This window comes from Anabrus simplex, chromosome 6, assembly GCF_040414725.1.
Source record: "Anabrus simplex isolate iqAnaSimp1 chromosome 6, ASM4041472v1, whole genome shotgun sequence".
Lineage (NCBI taxonomy): Eukaryota > Metazoa > Arthropoda > Insecta > Orthoptera > Tettigoniidae > Anabrus > Anabrus simplex.
In genome coordinates, this window is record NC_090270.1 from 142,297,203 (window position 1) to 142,319,269 (window position 22,067).

Genomic DNA, 22,067 nt, shown 5'->3' on the forward strand with positions numbered 1-22,067 from the left:
TTAAGATCTCGTCAGCTAGATGTTGGCAGATTCATGATTTCATTTACTACATACTTTACAATGTTGAATTACATAATTCAGTTTTATTCCTATACACTTCACAAATTTAATACCAGTTATCAAAATGTTTTGCTCCTTATATTCAAGTAAACAACTATTTTCTGGCCTAATTATGTCAAAATTCTAATGACAGTCATCGGAAAAAAATTATATGACGAACTACATGGAGTTTGCTTCTGAACATTTCCCTATTTATTGCAACAACAAGAGTAATTTGTGAAGTAAAATACATACCTATGTAAATATCTCTGGATATGAAATAAGATATATATAAATGGACATAAATAAATCCAAAATCTGAAATACATTGAATGACTTATTATTTTGATTTAACATTAAGTTAACTTGTCAATACTGTGGTGTATTTTCTTTGTTTTCCATTTTGTCCAACACAAATTACAGACATGTGGACTGGAATTTGAATTGACTGTTTGAAGCCCAGAAGAGATATTAGAAATACTTTATATTAATGGTACAGCTTTAGAGTTAGCGGGATATTAATTGCTAACTATTATTATTTTAATGGTTAGTTATTAAGCACCCTCAAATTCTTAGAAACTTGAATATCATCATCCCCACCCTTTCCAAAAATCATACGCTTACACATGATTGCCACCAAAACAGAAACTATCACTGATAAATCTACAACTCTTTACAGTATCAAACATGCATTCACTCTGTAGCCATGTTTTCCAATGGAGGGAAATTAAACCTTTTCTTTCTAATTACTATATTTGTTTTATTAATGATATCTAAACAAGATAAAAGTACTTTTATAATTATCACTGTGATTTTTCAGAGCACAATATGTATACTTCATCTAATTTAGTTCTGAAATCCTATGTCTGATTGTTTACATGGTCCAGAAATGCTCATCTATTTCACCTCTATAACAAATACAAAATCAATATTTCCTTATTTTTGAGTTAATCACCGGTACAGAAATAACTTCAAAATCTGCCTCTACATGGGGTATTTTATTCCCAAGACTAACCACAGGGGATGAGTAATATTAATCCTACAACTCAATTTTGATTACATCTGAATAATTAAAGGGAAGCACCTTGTAACATGATGTAAAATGATATTGAATCTGGTAACATCCAGTCAGATATTGCACATAGTGAATTATAATTGAATTGAATTATAATTTTCCAGCAGGAGACTTTCATTCCATAAATTCACTACTGAACACTTTTATGTTGAAAGCTCAATTGGTATTAGTAATATTGAAAAATTTACAGTAGCTAACAGTTTCTCCTTCAAGAAATAAGGATAAGTGAAAAAGTGGCAGACATTAAAGATCGATAAGGGGTAATATGAAAAGAAAAAAGAAGAAACTCATACTATGGTGAGTTTGATGTACAAACAATGTCGCAGGTTCTAAATTAAGTGCTTGACATTTGTGTAGATACGATTAAGTAATAATAAAAGTTGGTATAAATAACTGAATGTAAGAAATATAAAAGAGTATCTTCAACCAAATCTAGCTATAAGAAAACTCAAAAGATTGTTACTTATTCAAAATTGTGTAGCATCATAATGTAAAAATTATTGAACAGTTTTCATGAAGTAAATAATAGCATCTTCTTCTTCTTCTTCTTCTTCTTCTTCTACCGCCTTTCCCACATCTGTGGGGTCGTGGGTGCGAACTGTGTCGCACCATGTGGATTTGGCCCTATTTTGCGGCCAGATACCCTTTCTGATGCCAACCATATACAGAAGGATGTAATCACTAGTGCGTGTTTCTGTAGTGGTTGGTAGTGCAGTGCGTCATCTGAATATGAAGAGGAAAGTGTTGGAACAAACACAAACACACAGTCTCAGAGCCAGAAGAATTAATCAGAAGTAAGATCCCCAACCCGACCGGGAATCTAACTCGGGACTCTCTGAACCGAAGGCCTAAACACTGACCCTTGGCCAATGAGCCGGACAAAGTATAACATTTTCAAAAGACAATAATACCTCTTCCTAAAAAAAAAATCTGTACATGCCTTAGCTCCTGCCTACTAAAAGGAACAATATGAAATTGTACAAATTATAAGCAGTAAAAATTTTTTAGATATGTTCTACTACTTTTGAACTGTGCACTAAAATAGTTTTTACTAAATACAGAATATACTGTACAGCTAGTGCCTATTCTAAATGGAAATGTACAACAATAACAACTAATACAGGCACATGAATCGTAGTAAACTGAAGTACAGGTTTAGTAGAAAAACACAAACTCTACATAAAGTGGAGCAGCAGATCATAAAGCACCAGTTTTTTTTTACAATCATAAATAATAAATTTTTTAGCATTTCACTGTACTGAACTGCACTCACCAGCAAGAAAGTGGATCACACACAAATTATTTTGATAAGCTCAGTTTTGACTCAGTAAACATGATTTAATTACAGGTTCTGTGCTTGTTGATTTTTTGAGGAGAAAAAATACAAGATTTTTCTTCCCAATTAAATTTTCAACAATTTAGGGAAATTGCAAATGCTCACTTCCTCTTTTTAAATGTATTTAACACATGAAATTGCACAGCACAATTTTGGACTCTCTAAAAAAGTGAGTAAGCAGTAGTTTTATGAGACTGTTGATATTATGATCATAGCTACTGGACCTCCAGTTTTAAGAGAAATATGAACCACAGCGACATGATTTCATTTCAAAATTTGCACATGTACTGGTCAAGATTTGAACTGATGACCGTGGGAAGCCAATGTTGATATCATTCAGCTATCTCTCATGCTCCCTCCCTTCTGAAAGTGAGTATTACCTCCCTGCTTAGCAATCAAAGGTATTAGAATATGCTGCACTCTAGATATGTGATCATCAAATAAACAGTCTTCCACTCTTTATGCAGAACTTTTGCCCAATATTTCATGGAAAAATGTTACAACTTCAAGTACTTTGTTTGTTGCCAGATGTGTTCCAAGAGCCTAAATTTGAGTCTGTGGGCCATCAATGCAGGTTTTGTATTTCACCTTTACTGAGGAAGTCAGTCATGCAGCATGTAGCATTCATCCAGACATTATTCTGCTGAAATAAGATTTCTCTGACAGAGAGTGCAAATGGTATCAAATGTCTACCAGAATCTTGATATGCTGGTATGCAGTGACTGTGCCTTTGTGATGGGAATATTTACAAGCATAGTACATATAAGAAGACCATGACTCTCTCACATTTAAAAAAAGTAGCATCCTCCAAAAGGTATTCTGGAGGAGAAAACAGTCTTTCTCCTGACTTCCTCCAAATCTATTCTCGATCTAGGGCAGAAACTAGTCTCAGCTGTGAAGAGAATGCATTATGCAGAGCTACCTTACAGACTGAAGTTCTATTGTTGTGTGATGCAGTTCAATACTGTTACTGGTTTTACATCCCACTAACTACTTTTTCAGCTTTTGGCAACATTGAGGTGCCAGAACGACCATCTTTACGTACCAATGGATTGAGACAGGACCATAGTCCACCAAATTGGGCTCAGAAAGCCAATGATCTACCATCTGCTCATCCTGGCGATGGGCATCAAGTTGGGAATCCTGTTGTTTAGTTCCTAAGAGCAACAATTTATCAATCAAGCCAATTATTAGTCTTCTCTAACACAGGCACTGACTACCTGCAACATTCATATAATCCTTATTTCCGTTCCTTTAAATATAAAACCTAATCCTGGCCTCTAATGCAAAAAGATGGCAGTTAAGACTTTTGGAAAGCAATGAATTTGTCTCTGCCGATCAATGTAGACTTCATTATGGCCTGATATGGATTTCTAATCATAGGTTCTACTCACAATAGCAACACATTGCACATTGGACACTTCTAAAATGGCATTAACAATTTCTACTACCAAAACAACACCTCGATCATAATCTTCATCACAGAGATGCATATTCAACCAGAATGATGAACATATTGAGCAACGTTTTTTTTTTAATTTCACAGAAATTCTTATTAACCATCAGACTGGAAATTCCATAGTAGTATCTTGTTTAAGTTGTGAATGACTGTAATAAATCAGGCCAGATATGGAAAGATAAATCATAGGAAGGATGATGGCTTTTGATTCTCTTTACAACAGTGGATGTACGAAGTGTTCAAAACTACACCAACATTTCAAAAACACTCACGGAAATAGTGTGCATTGAATTTAGGTATTGTCATGATATAATGATTATTATTGAGTGATCCAATTTCCTTCCCAGTCAGTGCTTTATCTTGGAATCAGTTGGTAGGCTTTGAAGATAAATGTGGCTAAACTAACTACTGCTTTGCCAAAACTTCCAAAATCAAAACATATATATCAGGATAAAGAGAGATTATCACTGCACACAATCATATGTCTCTAGGTGGAAATGAGTTGGGCAGACTGTGTATCATTTTGAATATTTTTTTATCTTGCATTGATAATTTTAATGTGATGTTTTTTACTTGAACTATTTTGTGGATGTTTCCAATTATTTGGTAAATACAAGAATGAATGAATGTGTTTTTTTTTTTAAGAGGACCAAATAAGGTGTATACTTATTCACTTATAATTAATTAAGTACAAAATATATATGAAAATTAGATAACTGCCCACTAAGCGATCCACTGAAACAGTGTATAATTAATTGACTGCTAGTTTTAATGAATTAGCATTCATTTGGTTGGATTACACTGCTGGAAACAAAATGAATTAAGAGTGATATGTTATAATGGAAGCCTATTTTTCATCAGTTTTGGCTTTGTTAATTTATAACTATGGGGATATTCAGTCAGTCAAAACGAATTCAGTATTAATATAAGTTTAGAAAAAAGAAAACATTTATTAACAGATTATACTTTAAAAAAGGTATCATTAAAAGTAAGTAAATATAAAAGTTTCCAAGTATAATATGTTAAGAAATGTGTTCTTTTTGCTAGGCTGAGTTGCTTGGACAGTAGAGAACTGGCCTACTGAGCCCAAATTGGCAGGTTCAATTCTGGCTCAGTCTGGTGGTATTTGAAGGTGCTCAAATACATCAACCTCCTAAAGTCTGTAGATTTACTGGCACGAAAACGAACTCCTGCGGGACAAAACTCGGCACCTCTGCGTCTCCAAAAACTGTAAACGTATATTATATTATATATGTTTTCTTTTTCAGGTATTTTCTAAATTTATGTTATACTGAATTAGTTTCGACAGACTGAAGAGGAAATACTAAGTAAGAAATACTTCATTTCATCCACTTGTTCTCCCATGTACAACATTCTACACGCTTGCTACTAGCTCTAAGTATGTACAATAAATAAAAATATGTTCACAATAATTTCTATGTTCAGTAGTATAAATAAAATACAGATAAAAGCAATGGTTCACAATTAGCTGCTTTCAGTACAATAGAAGAAATGTTTTAATCTTCACTTTGTTCTTTTAAGAGGAAATACTGACTGTGTTACATACAATGTTTATGAAGGGGAAATATCACATCTGAATGGTAGAAGAGAAAGAAAGAAAAAAGAAGATGCAGTGAAGAACTATTCTTAAATATTTAGAAGAGAATGTTCAGGCAATTCCCTTTTTTTCATTGCAGAATTTACTTACTTTAGGTCTATGTAGTCATAGATTAACTGTTTACAAACCATATTTTTCCCATCAGCAGTATCAACTTCAGAGCATATCAAGACCAGGATATTGGTAATACAGACAATTCTAGACTAAAATTATACGAGTTAATGCAAATTTGGACATTGGCAAAACATAACTCTTACAACATCCTGGGTTTACAATGGTGACACAGATTGCAAGGACTCTTAGAATATGTAAATAAAATAGCCTTCATCCCTACAAAAAAAACTGGAGGAGTTCAATATTTCAATGCCTCAAAAAAACAAAACAAAAAAGTGTTGCCCTTTGATAAAGCACAACTAAAGTTCAGGAATATTTAGCATCTCTGTCTACTTTAAAAGAAGTGTCTGCTATATGAGTAGGTTAATGCACCCTTCAAAATGACAGTCACTTATTTTTATTTATTCTTAAGAGAATTATTGTGATGCATTAGAAATATTGAAATGTCCATCACAGGTAAAGGCTTTCGCTGTCCGTAACCTCAGCACATGTGCCTCTCTGGAAGTGGAAATCTTGTTTCTAAATTTCTCGACTTCCTAATGGGAAATCGAAATCCCATCCTTCTGCATGAACCCAGCATGCCTTTACTACCTCAGCTAGGCAGCTCTTGTTTTCCTATGTTATCCTTTGTGATATTTTTAATATATAAACTTTCTTCTGTTTATCCCAGTTTTTTTCTGGGGTTGCTAGAGCCACCCAGGCTCATTTTGGATTTGGCCAGGGCTTATAAGGCTGGATGCCCTTCCTGATGCCATGCAATTTTTGAGATAAAAATCTCAGCCTACGAATCGACTGGGATTCAAACCTCAGCCTTCTGGGTGGGAAGCCAGCAGCTAAGCCACTGAGCCAATATAAATGAAACTATTTTATGTACAAATATCAGCTTCCATACAGGTAAAGGTCGACTCCAGAATACTACAGAGTATGGTTATACCATAAGTACAAAGATAGGACAGGCCCTTGGTGCACCCAGTTTTGATTTCCGACCAGTCAGAGGATTTTAACCTTGGATTAAGCGCTGGAATGAGGTTTATGCAGCCTTGTGAGCATAATTGCTGAGCTGTATGATGTGAAAGACAGCAGACCCAGCCAAGATATTCAAACAATACAGCTGAGGATGATGTCATAGTAACATGTAACACTAATATCTGCAGGCCAAAACCCTAATGGCCATAATGGGCTCTATGTGCTACAAGTTTGTTTCTTTTTAAATTTAAAATGATTCCATCCAACCTGGACTTTAACTTCCATCTCTCTTGGCATAAAATTACACCTGTGCTTGACCATCTTAGTACCAACTGCCATCTATGCAAACCAAACTTGGAAGATGTTGACAAGTGAAAATGAAAGAAAATATTATTTTCATCATCTTTGCTAGTTACAGACTCTAATGATGAAGTAAAATGACCGTGTCACCAATGAGGAAGTGTTGCAGCACAGTGGCATGTCTTGCTTACATGTCATTGTTGCTCGACAGCGACTCTTGCTGGCTGGCGATGTTCTACAATGCAAGAACACCGCATACCTTGTACAGCCAAATTCTGGGTGCCAGCACAAGCTAGATGGACTAGGGGCTGCCCACAGAACACCTGGCAGTGAACGTTCACCAACAACCTCAAATTTGGTGCCCTATCGTTGAATGAAGGGAAACCCTTGCAAAAAAAAAAAAAAAAAAAAAAAAAAAAAAAAAAAAAAAAAAAAAAAAAAAAAAAAAAACTGACAGTGGTGAGCCCTATGTGTACAATGGCATGGGAGGAACTGAGAGCTGAAATTTGAACTATTGAGGATGAATGTTTGGTTTGTAAATGAAATTAATTCATGACCGTATAGTAGTAAAGTCAGTCTCAATTGTTGACAAACAGAAACAGATTTTTTTTATTTTAATTTTTTTTCATTGCACCAACACAGACAGGTCTTATGGTAACAAATGGATAAAACAAGGCTAGAACTGGGAAGAAAGCAACCATTGTCTTAATTAAGGTACAACCCCAGCATTTACCTGGTGTAAAAATATGAAACCACAGAAAACCATCTTCAGGGCTGCCGGCAGTGGGGTTCGAACCCACAATCTCCAAAATGAAAGCTTACAGCTACATGACCAAAAGCATGTGGCCAACTCGCTCAGTAATAAAATATATTTATGTTAGAATGGAAGAGTAACTTATATATGCAAAGACATGATAGACTCGTGCATCACAGAGTGGAAAGCATGCCACCTACATTAGTGTTAAACTCTCATTCCTTTCTTACAGATTATGCAAAATCAAAAGAAGGTACTTGATCGTTCTTTCTTCTCCACAGAGTGTGTATCCAACTCCCCCTTGCTTAGATAAGTCACTCTTACACTTCATTTGTCATTTTTCAGATTGACTTTCTGGTAGTTTCATATATATATTATTTTATGTTCAATAATATGCTTTATTTCTGGTCCTATGACATACTAAAGAAATTTTCCACACTATTTACTTTGACTGTATCTCCTTGGTTTTTGACTATACAACCAACTTTATCTGTATTTCACTTTTCACATTTACTATACATGTAATTCAGGGTATAGATTTACTGCATACACACACTCACTATCCTACATCTGTCGATACTGAATTTGTTAGTACAGGTATCACACTATTTTTATTTTATATACTACAATATTTACACAATCTAATATATACATTTTGTGCAATATACATATTTCCTGAGGTTACAATTCCACCTGCCTTGGGGAGTCATCATTATTTCTTCCTATGTTCTCTGTACCTGGAAGACCAGTCTTGGTGGAAGTTTGACTGATGTGTTGAATGATGGCCTCTATCATAAGAAGGATGATACGACGAAGAGTCTGATCGCAAAGGCATTCGAGACCAAAACCTTAGTAATGTTGGTTGATGCCTTTGCCGATCTATCCTCCAGCCTGGTGGTAACCACCAGTAAGTAGGCTTTTCAAGAGATTGTGGCCTGCTTGTGGATTTATATTTATTAAAAGATGGATCATCAGTGGGAAATTTAACATAATTCCTACCAAAGATATGAAAGCTACTAGGGTCATCATTGACTTCAGATGGGAACCTTACAAACCCGGAACTTGGTGACCTCCCCATAGTCTGTGGATACTCAGTTGTGAATACATCACTTTCAGAACTGAATTCGTCATCAATATGTGATGTTTCTGTAACTTCAGGAATATCTACTGCTTCAAAATCAGGAGCAGGAACTTTCTGAACTACCTCTACAATGCGATCATCACTTTCTTCTTCAACAGAAAGCGATGTTGAGTGTTTTCTTACTTGTGTGTCAGAGTCATTTAATGGAAGTGGTTCATTGTCACTATTATTTGCATGTAACAGAGTCTCATTTATTTTGTGTGGTTCATCATTACTAATATTTATACGCAAATCAATGTCATCTACTGTAGGTGGGTTATCATCAGTACTATTTACAATATCAGTAATACCAATTTCAGTGGTTGGTACAGTAGTTGTTACTTGCAAAAACTGATCCTCACTTTTAGATTTCTCATCTGATTCCTCTTTTGAATTACCTTCTATTGAGTCAGTAGTTGTATTCTCAGTTGATGTATTTTGCACTAGGGATAGCTGCTCGACCTCAGCAGAATCTTCTGGACTAAATACTAACATCGGGAGTGAATCCTCAACGTCTGTTGGAGCAAGTACATCAGATGATGGAGGAAGTGGAATGTTGAAAGTAGTAGGATCTCCATCCTTATTGGCTGACTGAGTTGAAGTGTCTTCAGACATTGTGCCTTCTCGTTTGGGAAGGGTGTTGTTCTCTACACTCCACATGGTTATAACAGGCTCCTTAGACTCCTCACTGCTGTCATTGTTGCTACTCCTTTTGGACACATCTGCCATAACTACAGATACCTCCATTGGCTCTTCAAGAACTGGCTGTACTTTGCCTGGTCCTTCCTCTTTGCGTTTCTTATTTGTTGCAGGTTCAATTGGCAAGTTCACCTACAAAAATATTAACATTCAGTGTAAGTAATTGAAAGGGTCAAGTAATATATAGAAGATAAGAATGTGAAAGGAATATGCAATAAGGGAAAACACAATGACAAGTCAGTATGGGAAGAGGGAGCACTAGAAATAAGAATAAACAAGGAAACACAAAAGGACGGGGATATGTCCACATCTTCTACACTGTCATCTTCAAATCAAATCAGATCAAAATAACTTTATTTGCAAATGAGGTGTCTACCTCGGTGGCAAATGATACACAAAAATAAATTATTACCAAGCACTAAAGTTTAAATTAAAAAGAAAAGATATTTTCCTAAAATACAGTATTATACAATTTACACTAACAATGTTTTCTATTAAACACACAGCTCATCCTTAATAAATTTATATTATTTACAAAATTCTACTCATAATATCTTCTGTGCCTCTGTGGCTAAGGCGACAGCGCGCCGACCTCTCACCACTGGGTTCCGTGGTTCAAATCCCGGTCACTGTGAGATTTGTGCTGGACAAAGTGGAGGCGGTACAGGTTTTTCTCCAGGTACTCCTGTTTTCCTTGTCATATTTCACCCCCTGTGGGTGGGGACGGTAGAATAACACCCACGGTATCCCCTGCCTGTTGTAAGAGGCGACTAAAATGGGCCCCAGGGACTCTGAAATTTGGAGCGTGAGTCGACGACCTTAGCTGAGTCCTGGCATTGCTTCCACTTACTTGTGCCAGGCTCCTCACTTTCATCTATCCTATCCGACCTCTCTTGGTCAACTCTTGTTCTTTTCAGACCCTGACGCTATTAGGTTTGCGAGGGCTAGGGAGTCTTTCATTTTCACGCCCTTCGTAGCCCTTGTCTTCTTTTGGCCGATATCTTCATTTTTCGAAGTGTTGGACCCCTTCCCCTTTTTCCCTCTGATTAGTGTTTAATAGAGGATGGTTGCCTAGTTGTACTTCCTCTTAAAACAATAATCACCACCACCACCTGTCATATTTCATTCCAGCATAACTCTCCAATATCATTTAATCTCATCTGTCATTCATTAATCATTGCCCCAGAGGAGTGAGACAGGCTTCGGCAGCTGGCACAATTCATATCCTCACCGCTAGTTGGGGGCTTCATTCATTCCATCCCTGACCCTGTCAAATGACTGGAAACAGGCTGTGGATTTTCTTTTTTTTTTTTTCAATATCTTCTGTACTTACACAATTAACCCCTATACAGTATCTGGAATCACTTCAAATAATACTACACAACTGCTATGAGGTGTAAGTATACATTGCATTTTTTTTAAACCCATTTTGGTACCTAACATGCATAACGACCTGCTGCGTCTTAACCAGAACCTCTTTTTCCAACGCTTTTCACAGTTCCCGAAGGGCCTTCACAACTACCATAGTGGTCTCCACTGGACTTCACCCCTACAGGCCATCCCTACTTCAGCTGTTCAATCTCCATATACAAGGGGATGGAATTAATTTATTCACAAAAATTCTTTATTTAAAATAACCTGCAAGAGGTTGAATGCCCTCTATCATTTAATTTATTTTCTCTGTTGCTGTTTATTCTTTTCTTGAATATCTCAACAGATTATGGAAAAGGATTAAACCCTTCCTCTGGTAAATTGTTCCACTCCTTCATGCCCTTCCCAATGAATGAAAATTTACCCCAATCGCTTATGCTAAAATCCTGTCTAATTTTATATTTGTTGTCAGCCCTGCCGATGTAATTATTTTCCAACTCAAGCCTCTCACGGATTTCCCCCCCATGATTCATCTCCTGTATAGGCTCTATATAATCCTATAAGTCTAGTTTTGTCCCTTCTCTTACTTAAAGCTTCCCAACGAAGTTTCTCTAATATTTCTGATACACTACTTTTTGTCCTGAAATCCTCTGTTGCAAATCTTGCTGCTTTCCTCTGCACACCATCTATTTCTTTTATTAGGTATTACTGGTGAGGATCCCAGATACTGTTTGCATATTCCAATGATGGATGAACCATACGTAAGTAAATTTTCTCTTTTAATTCTTTGTTGCAGCCTTTAAGTAGCCTCGTTACGTGTTCCTTTTCATATTCCTATCTTACATATTACTTAACATTTAATGTGACTGCTCAATTTAAAACATATTTTCTTAATTAATAATCTCATTCATTAGTGTTTTAACTGTACAAGCATAAGTATACAGATCTTAAGCCTGTAGTCCAACTGTGCTTGACATAAAGGAGAAACACAGACATTTGTTTGTTTGTTTGTTTGTTTGTTTGTTTGTTTGTTTGTTTGTTTCTTTGTTTCTTTGTTTTGATAATTCCTCAGTGTATGTTACAGTACAAAAGGAAAAAAAGGAAAATGTATTTTCACTACACTGGTCTTCAGTCAAAGATCAAAAATCTTTTAATGAACTGAAGGATCCAGCAGAGCAGGAAAATAAGTCCTGAACGCTCAATTTTCTACTTTCCATGTCATCTAGTGGCTTAACTGGTGGATCTTAAATAATTTTGTTATACTAAAGAAGAATTGTTAAGTCCAGAGCCTGTGATTTCTAAAAACCATCAACAAAATGAACAGCTATGAATTCAATCTGTTTGATCAATTCTTTTTACAAAAGTCCTAAAAGTACATCCTGAAATGTATCAGGATCTTCAAGACCTGAAAATATTCTGCTATACAGGATCGAAAGTATTTTGACATCTATGTAAATTAAACAAGCATTATGGAAAAATGTATAAAGTAGCTAAAGGAAACGAAGATCAATCCAACATTAAGCCAAGGTGCTGACTTTCATTTTGTTAAAATTTTTGATAATCAAATATAAGATATTGATAAATCTAGAATTTGATTGCTTTTTTTTCTGCTGGCAAGTTTGCATAAAGAAAACAATAAAACAGAAAAAAGTAATAAAATACCATTACAGTAACAAAGAATAATGACTTCAGAAAAAATAAACAGCTCACTATGTTTTGTAAATGAAATGAGGTCAATACACTGCAATATAATTTATTTCTGAGAAGCTATAAGATTTTAATTTTTTTTAAATAGCTAATCAAGTATTTGTTAAAATTAAGTGCTGGATCTGAATGTTAAAATTAAGACTTATCCAATTAGCTCAATCTATCGAAGTATTAATTTAAAAAATTGGACATCATCTTTTCTTAATGGTGCTGAGGATGATTAGATAGGGAGCTAAGAACAATTTGGCTGTCATCTCAATGTATCTCTGTGTGTAGAAACTGTTTAATAACCTATATTACACTGGGATCTACGATAGTGACTATGTTTCAAATTATTTGAATTTCGGATAGGAGCCGTAGGACTTAAAATATGGTAGGTAAAATGCCAGGATTTCCATAAAATGAATGTAGAAATACCAGGGAAAAGCATACTAGGATAGCCACTATCAGCACTGAGATTTCCGAATGGTCCAGTGTTGTCCTATCGTGATGCCCGACATGACACAATTATTATTATTATTATCATCATTATAATTATTGCAAATTGCTTTACGTCGCACCGACACAGATAGGTCTTACGGTGACGATGGACAGGAAAAGGCTAGGAGTGGGAAGGAAGCGTCCGTGGCCTTAATTAAGGTACAGCCCCAGCATTTGCCTGGTGTGAAAATGGGAAACCACGGAAAACCATCTTCAGGGCTGCCGACAGTGGGGTTCGAACCCACTATCTCCCCAATACTGGATACTGGCCGCACTTAAGCGACTGCAGCTATCGAGCTCGGTGACATGGCATAATTAATATCGGCCGTAATACTACGTTCGTTCAAAGTATCTCTCATGAACCCTCCCACACTCCATTACTCTTTAGAAATGCAACAATCTAACAAGAAGATACACTAGACTTTCAGAGCTAGTAGCTATTTATATTCTTCATTTTCCTTTACACAAAAAAACTAACCCCATGACACTACAGCCCTGATGGTCCTTGGCCTACCAAGCGACCACTGCTCAGCCCGAAGGCCTGCAGATTACGAGGTGTCGTGTGGTCAGCACGACGAATCCTCTCGGTCGTTATTCTTGGCTTTCTAGACCGCGACCACCATCTCACCGTCAGATAGCTCCTCGATTCTAATCACATAGGCTGAGTGGAGCTCGAACCAGCCCTCAGATCCAGGTAAAAATCCCTGACCTGGTCGTAAATTGAACCCGGATCTTCCGGGTAAGAGGCAGGCATTCTACCCCTACACCGCGGGGCCGGCCACATGAAATGAATGAACAGCCTAAATTATGAACGGGTGTATAATTTAAACAACGATCTCTTTAATGCAAAATTGAATATGTTTAAAATATATTTTGACATTCAATTTTTTCTTTGTATTACTAGAGTGGATGTTGTTTTACACAGTAGGAAAATAATAATTCAAGACCAGTTCCATTCTTTTTATAATTTCCTGTTATGTACTTTTTTATTAGGCCTATGCATTTCTTGTTTGTATCAGTTTCCTTGTCAGAACGTTCAGCATACTGGCCTGTCGTTTGATTCCCTACTGGGTCGGGGATTTTAACGGCATATCGTTAATTCCTCTAATTCGGCGGCTGGTTGTTTGTGATCGTCCTAATACGAATCTTCATTTACACACAACACATCACAACTATCAACCACCGCATAAACATACAGTAGTGAATATACCCCTTCACATAGGGCCAGTGTCACAAAGGGTATCCAGCCGTAAAACTGGGCGTAGTCCACGTTATTGGCGGTTGGTAGTGTAATGTGCTGTGTGGATATAAAGGTGAGTGTATTAGGACGAACACAAACACCAGTCCCCAAGCGAGAGGAATTAAACAGACGCGACTAGAATTCCTGACCAGGAATCGAACCCGGGACTCTCTGCCGCTACGCTGACTATTCAGTCAAAGAGCCGAACATAAAATCCATTCCAATGACATCCCCTTAAATAACAGTTGATGGGAACATCGACATCGCGTCTGAATGATTTTGATGGTCTTCTTCATTGTATTAATCCCCTAACAGCTTACCTGCAGAGGTTCGTTACTCTCGCTTGCTGGAGGAGCTCCTGGAGCACGCTCTGGTTGGGCGTACATGGAGTTAAGTCTCTGCAAGAGGAAGTCCAGTTGAGCAGCCTGATTCACTCGCACCAGCTTCACGCAACGTCCCATGGCATCAGCCCGGTACCCGTCTGCGCAGGCCGGTAGGGACTGCGGCGAAAAGGACGGTGCGATGAACACGGACTTGGGTTTGATGCGGCGGACCACGGTACTCGTGGAGGAAGAATCCGTCGCTTCGTCCATGAGCAGCCAGGCTTGCCACGCCAACTCTCCCGGTGTCCCCACAGGATCATTAGAGTCGAGCGTCGTCTCCGCGTGGCACAGCGACAACAGCAGCAGCACCAGCACCGGCCGCCCGTACATGCCGCCTCAACCACGCCCGTCTCCTGCCATCGACTGCCACTGTTGACAACAAATACCAATCATTAGAAAGTAAAAGATGGAGATAGAAACACCCACATACATACTACATACAACTCCCACTTAGTATGCCTTTTTAACTGGCCCCTAAAAATCTTCCATAATAGGTAAACTGTGTAAAACTGAGTCAAATCAAAAGACCTGCATCTGGCGAGCCGAACTTGTCCTCGGACACTCGCGGCACTAAAAGCCATACGCCATTTCATTTCATTTGTGTAAAACTGTCCGCCTCCAGGTCTGGATAAAGCACATCTTTCACGCCTCACGTCAGATACGTAGCCATATGAAACAACTCATCATAGAGTTGCGCTCTTTATTTCTATGGGTTCACCAGATCTGGTAGAATGAAGAAATTAGGTAATAAATGGTGTTACGGTACCGGAAGGAAAATGAGCTTAAATGGATGTGTAAGTTAGGAAGGAGATCTGACTATATCTACTTGTCATAATTACAGCTGTACTTCAGTGCAGAACCAATTTATTGTACGGTATAGTACTCCAACAGTGTACATGTTAGTTTTATGATAGTTAACAAAAAAAATTCAACAGAATTTCTGTTTCTACTTGATCAAACTGATCGGTTGTAATTAAAGTTCATTTCACATGCACGCACAGCAAATATTACTTTTCATATTATTGTTAATGTTCGTCCGGCTTCTTCGCTGAATGCTCAACATTGTTGCCTTCGGTTCACAGGACCCCGGGTTAGATTCCTGGCCGGATCGACGATTCCAGTCGCGTTTAGTTCATTCCTTATGGAATTAATACAATTTGTGAACGAGAACGCATGATGAAGATCTGTGCTTGAACGCTAATATTCGTTAAGCTAAGCGATCATTTGTCTACCCTCACTCAGCTTCTACAATGTTTCCGTTTTGTAGAATAATATCGAGTGGGATCTGAAACGTCCTCAATGCAATAAATGCTGTAGATGGGATCGCCTGATAAGCAGGCAACAAGTTGAACATACCTGTAACTAAGGTTGCATGAAAACCGTAGTCTACGCTTTCATTTGGTTTCGTACAGTAAATCGTGTATGTATCTTCGACAATCAAATCGAGATAGATCTGAATTGGCGTCGGAAAGTCCTAGAGCATGTGGCGTATGGGCAAACTCAACCACTCGAAAAAGCAACGCGTAAAGCCAGCAAACACCACGTAGTTCGGAACGGTGGTGATTCTTATACAAATATAGATTACGGTAAATGTACTACAGACTACACTAAACAAATACTATAATATATTTTATTTATATTAATAATTATTTTGCGATATACGAAAGAGCAATGGATGAATAAACACTGATCTCCCGCAGTGCCATCTCTTGAATGTCAAGCATCACTATTGGTTCGTGGACTTAGTTAAGCAGGGTCTCTCGAAGTCTTATCAGCAACTGACTCACCAGGCGAAACTTAATAACTTTAATACTAATATTTCAAGGAACTTAAACTTTCAGCACTTAATGTGTTAAGAAATAATTAGTGTTTTTAACAGTTTTGCAATAATAATAATAATAATAATAATAATAATAATAATAATAATAATAATAATAATAATAATAATGTGCCTCAGCTACAATGTGCAGCTATTTTGATTTGACTCACAAAAGGCTTCACCAGGGACCCAACACCAAGTTCGAGGCTCAAGACATCTTGCGTCTTCAGCCCCGAGTATTTGTGTGGTTATTTTACCCCAGTGAAACGGCAGCTTTCTACAGACGTAAAATCCCGACTATGTGGGGGATGTTTATCTTGTTTTACCTCTCCTTGAAACAATAATCATCACGATCACTATACCCCACTTTTTTCAGTAATGCGCGGTTTCTTCACCTCGGAGTTATATTTTACTTAGCAAATGTTATTGTTATTAATTCAACACTTCGGTTTAAAAACCCGTGTTTAACGAACACATTTCCAACATTTGTTATGGAACAATTGTTAAAGACAAATTAACACGTTTCCGTGAGATTTCTGAACGCGTTTGGCAGTGAGCGTCTTTTGTTTCTTTACATAAGCGCCTAGGGAGGTATAATGGAATTGCATTTTGTCACACATGGTTGACATTATTATAGGTTACGGTTAACGGAGAATTCCAAGACGCAAAACATGTGCAGTAAGAGACAACAGAAGCGTTATTATAATGGATACGAGACAAACGTTACAATAGATTTAATTTTTAAGTATGCGGGTGTGCTTGAAACATAAACGAACGTAGGGTTATATCCAAACATTCAATATATTCTTACATGAGTGCATACTAAGGCTTCTACAGCACCGCAAACATGTGATGGTTGATATACATCTTGAATGATTTTCGGGCATCCTTTTACTGCGGGGACAGTAATGTAATGCCTTGCCAATACAGCGGAAACTCTTCGCACAATTCTAAACACTCTTGTCTTGCACTTAACGAGCGTACTCACCTACAATTCCATGAAGAGAGTCTTAAGCATAATATATAAGAACTATAAGCTACTCCTGCTCTGGAGTCAATAATAAGTTGCAATCTTCGAGAAACTCTAACCTATTTTCAATTTCTTCTAGTATCTTGTTCATTATCGCTTTGGTAATTAGGTACCTATCTATCTAGAAAACTTCCTTCTGACAACTCTAAATGGGCATTTTTTCTTAGTACGGCTCATCATTTGCCTTATTCAATTATACAACAGTATAGCCTCAAACTTGTCTTCTAGATGCTGCCAATTTGAAATTTTAACAGCTGTTAAGAAGTGTTAACACAGGGCTGGTGTCATGTTAATTTAACACAAGTATTAACAATTTGTTAATATTAACAATTCTTGTTGAGACGGTCATTTTGTTAAATTGCGTGTTAAGTCGCGTGTTAAGTCTACTTAACAGCAATGTTAACACTTAACATTCATTGAAGAAACCGGACCTAAGTTAGAAAACTCCGCGAAAACCACACTGAGGATACCTGCTGTCTTGGCCGAGGTTTGACTTTAGGATCACCGAGCAGTGTAGTTTTCCAGCACTGTTGTGGAACTGGACTTCGGCCTCAAAGGTGAGTGTGCTCATAATCTAGACGAGCAGAGATTTCGTTTAACTAATAAATAACTTAGCTTCCAAGGAATGCTAAGGGGCAGTCACAATCGTTCTACCAGCGTAAGCAATAACATGGGAAGGAAAAATGTACAGCAAATACCACTAAATCACATGTTCCTTTTTTCACGGGAGTAGGATGGGCAATGCCAATAGGTGTAGTAGGCTGCCGCCTATGGACCCCGTGCTGTTAGGGGCTCCAAGATAGCAGATCAAACTTAGATCTCATATAGTAAATTATGTAGCTGAGTGAACTGCGGATAAGATTAGGAACAAATTTGCGATTAGTTTCTGAATTACAATGGAGAGCTGAGTTTCTTTAAAATAATTATTGTCGTGCGAATATCACTAGTCGTTCACACAATTCGTGAATTGTAGAAATGAAAGGCAGGAAACTTGCAGCTCGACACCTCTTATCATAGTTGACACATATGGATGCGTCTAGCAACTAGTTTTACTGTCCAAATTTCCTTCGGTGTCATACAGCTTCATTTTTCGAAGCAAAGTGCAACCAATATTTCCAAACGTCATGACAGTATCGTCGATTTATTGGAGTCTCATCATAGTAAATTCTTCTGCTGAACGGGCATTTTTCAATTAAAATAACTTAAGGTTTGTAATAGAACTTCAGTGGCACAAACGCCACTAAATTCTCTTGCCATTGTTTATACTACATATGACATCTTGAAAAAAAGACTCAATGATTTTATTGCAAGAAAAAAAAGTAAGGAAAGAATGTTTAAAGTGATCTTAGTTTGTTAACATGTTTTGTTCTGTAGTGCTGTATTATATTGCTTAACCATGCTAATATTACGTAATACTGTTTTCCTCTAAAGTAACTGGAATTTTAATATAACCTTAATGAATTGATAATGTTTGGCTTTGTTAGACATTTTACTAAAATTTGGGGATAAAATGAAATACTTGTCAAGGGGGCCCCGAAGTTCTCAACTGCCTATGGACCCATGTAGGGCACTGAGGATGGGGAAGACTTTCCTGAAAATAAGAGTGCCCTCTATACTTTCAATACCAGTATGTAGTCAAGAATGACGTTCACCCATTCACTGTGGTTTAAGGATCTATATATGATTTTTTAAATCTGGTATTGAATAAATTTGGTTTTACGAACCAGGAAGCCTGCATTTTCGCAAAAGGGGTCAATCCTTCGTATAATTATGGGTACATCACACGGTGACAAACAAATCAACAGAAGAATAATGGAACGTTGGAATTATTCGAAGTGTAGAGGGCTGGATAAACACGTTGTTTTGCCTCACACAACAATCATCGCCATTGTATTGTGATCTCCCACCAAGAAATCACGACATTGTATCACACTTTGCAAGAAAGAAAGTAAAGGAGTGATGCAGTTGTCCTTTGTTATACTTCGAAAATTTGTGTACAGAAATAATTCGCCCCTCGCCTTTCTTCCTCGGCAACTTCTGAAAGAAGCCTGGAGAATCTATTCCGGTGCCGAGTTTCTCCTTGGCCTCGTCACGACTATAACTGCGTAACTTTCAGCAAAAGGTGATTGTGACCGTCAACTGACAATGACTAATTCCAAAGTTTCGAAATATGTTAGTAGCAAGGCTAATTCAATTCATAAATATAAAGTCAACCACAGAAATATCTGCTCGTCGCATGACTACGTTAATCAGAAAAACATAGGATTACAGATCGTCGACTTCCAGTGGGATTAGAGTATCAAGCAAACATGTAGTTTTACGTGATTGTTGATATCCGTGTTCATAGCCATGGGACCTACTGGTTCGCGTGGAATCTGAACAACAGAGACATAAATTGAATTTCCCATATGCATTGGCCGGGATTCATACCGCGGCCGCCTTGGTGAGAAGCCGATGACTATGCAACTCGGCATATTCACAGTATCTTCTTATCGTAAGAGGTGGGGACTTTTATCCAGTTGTAATTCAGTCTGTATATTGCAAGAAACGAATAAATGAGCAAGCCTGCACGAGTTCTCAGATTGTGAGCGATAAATGAAAATATGTCATTCGAAGCACGACTAGTGCGTCTGAGGGTTAGCTGCTCATAGGGTGAATCGTGGTAAAATAGCACTTTCTGGTGCAGTGAGGAAAGCACCGGCGAACTAACTCACTCCTGATCTTGCCTAGTACGCCTAATTTTGGCGCTTTAGAGGTTTCCCGCCAACCGCATATCCTTTGGTGGCGCTATTTGAGAATCCAGTCAGCCTCTGGGCTGATGACCTAACAGACAGGCAAGTGGCGACCACGGGACTCCGAGCTGACATTGATTCCACTTACTTGTGTTAATTTCATGTTTCCAATCTTACTCGCTTTAACCAATTCCTGTTCCCTACCGAACCAAACGGTATTTATCTTGCGAGGCCTAGACATGCTTGCATAACACTCATCCTGAGGTTATAGATAGCATAATAATAATAATAATAATAATAATAATAATAATAATAATAATAATAATAATAATAATAATGGCGAGTGGCCTCCGAAGAGGTCTGGTGCTGGCATTTCGAGTTGACGGCGTATAGGCGACCTGCACTTCTGTGAGGATGGGGCCAATACCTCCTTTTTTTTTCTTCGAAGGATTGGATCGCTTCCTTATTTTCCTATGAAAGGGCTTAAGGTACGATGAGTTTGTTTTTGCTCTGAAAATAGAATGACATTATAAAAGTACTCAGATGTACAAACACTAATCATTTAAAGATGTTTCTTAATAATGTTACGAACAATATCAAACGGCTTCCAAGTACAAGTTGACTGACTGACTATTGTCATGTTCACATTTTTTTTTTAAATATAGAAAACACGGTTTTGAACATAGTCCGTTGCAACAGGATCATGTTCAAAGGCACCCATCCTGAATGATGATGATAATGATGCTTGTTGTTTTAAGGGGCCTAACATCGAAGGTCATCGGCCCCATCCTGAATGAAATTGTACGGAAGTAATTTAAAGGACCAATGAAAAGTCATATTCCATATTTACTTACTGTACTCAAATTCCACGTAATGTTATATTGTGTAATGTTAATGGTACTGTATGCGCTTTTAACGACCATTCAACTCCCACGGATTCTGAGAAACGCCAGAGTGCTCTTAATTTTGCTCTGAAAATGGGTTGTTTAACGAACTATTAATGTTCTGAAGCCCTTTTTTCGTACTGAACACACTTTAATGACATCCAAGTCGAATACTGAGCATAGGAACCCTTTGTGGATGGTGGCGGTAGAATAATACCCACGGTATCCCCGGCCTGTCGTAAGAGACAACTAATAGGGGCCCCAGAGGCTCTGAACTTTGAAGCGTGGATTGGCGACTAAGGGGCCTTTAGACGAGTCCTGGCATTGATTTCATTTACTTGTGCCAGGCTCCTCACTTTCACCTATCCTATTCTACCTCCCCTAGTCAACTTTTGTTCTTTTCCGACCCCGACTGTATTACGTATCGAGGCCTAGGGAGTCTTTCATTTTCATTCCTTCGTGGCCCTGATCTTTCTTTGGCCGATACCTTCATTTTTCGAAGTACCGGATCCCTTTCATATTAGTGATGGTTGCCTAGTTGTACTTCCTCTTAAAACAATTATCACCACCACCATCACCAACTGAGCATAGGAAACTATCGCCTACCCAACCGCACAACACTCATCCTGAGGTTATAGATAGCATAATAATAATAATAATAATAATAATAATAATAATAATAATAATAATAATAATAATAATAATAATAATAATAATAATAATAATGGCGAGTGGCCTCCGAAGAGGTCTGGTGCTGGCATTTCGAGTTGACGGCGTATAGGCGACCTGCACTTCTGTGAGGATGGGGCCATACCTATGATGAATTCTAATTAATCAAGGAAGGTTAAAATCCCCGACCTGGCTGGGAATCGAATCCAGAACCCCCTGGACCAAAGGCCAGCACGCTAAACATTTAGCCATGGAGCCGGTTGTTATGGATA

The 22,067-nt window shown here is 37.7% G+C and overlaps 1 protein-coding gene across 4 annotated transcripts in view; it reads right to left on the reverse strand.

Moving 5' to 3' along the window:
- Window positions 1-7,317: 7,317 nt before the first annotated feature.
- The window catches only part of LOC136876207 (uncharacterized), a 265,691-nt gene continuing 250,941 nt past the window's right edge, over window positions 7,318-22,067 (reverse strand). For all 4 annotated transcript variants that reach the window (XM_067149961.2, XM_067149962.2, XM_067149963.2 and 1 more), the window contains 2 exons: window positions 14,599-15,030; window positions 7,318-9,612 (listed from right to left, as the gene is read on the reverse strand). In XM_067149961.2, the coding sequence (XP_067006062.2) occupies window positions 8,374-9,612; window positions 14,599-14,991 (1,632 nt within the window). In that variant the 5' untranslated portion in view covers window positions 14,992-15,030 and the 3' untranslated portion in view covers window positions 7,318-8,373. The remainder of the gene's footprint in view (window positions 9,613-14,598; window positions 15,031-22,067) is intronic.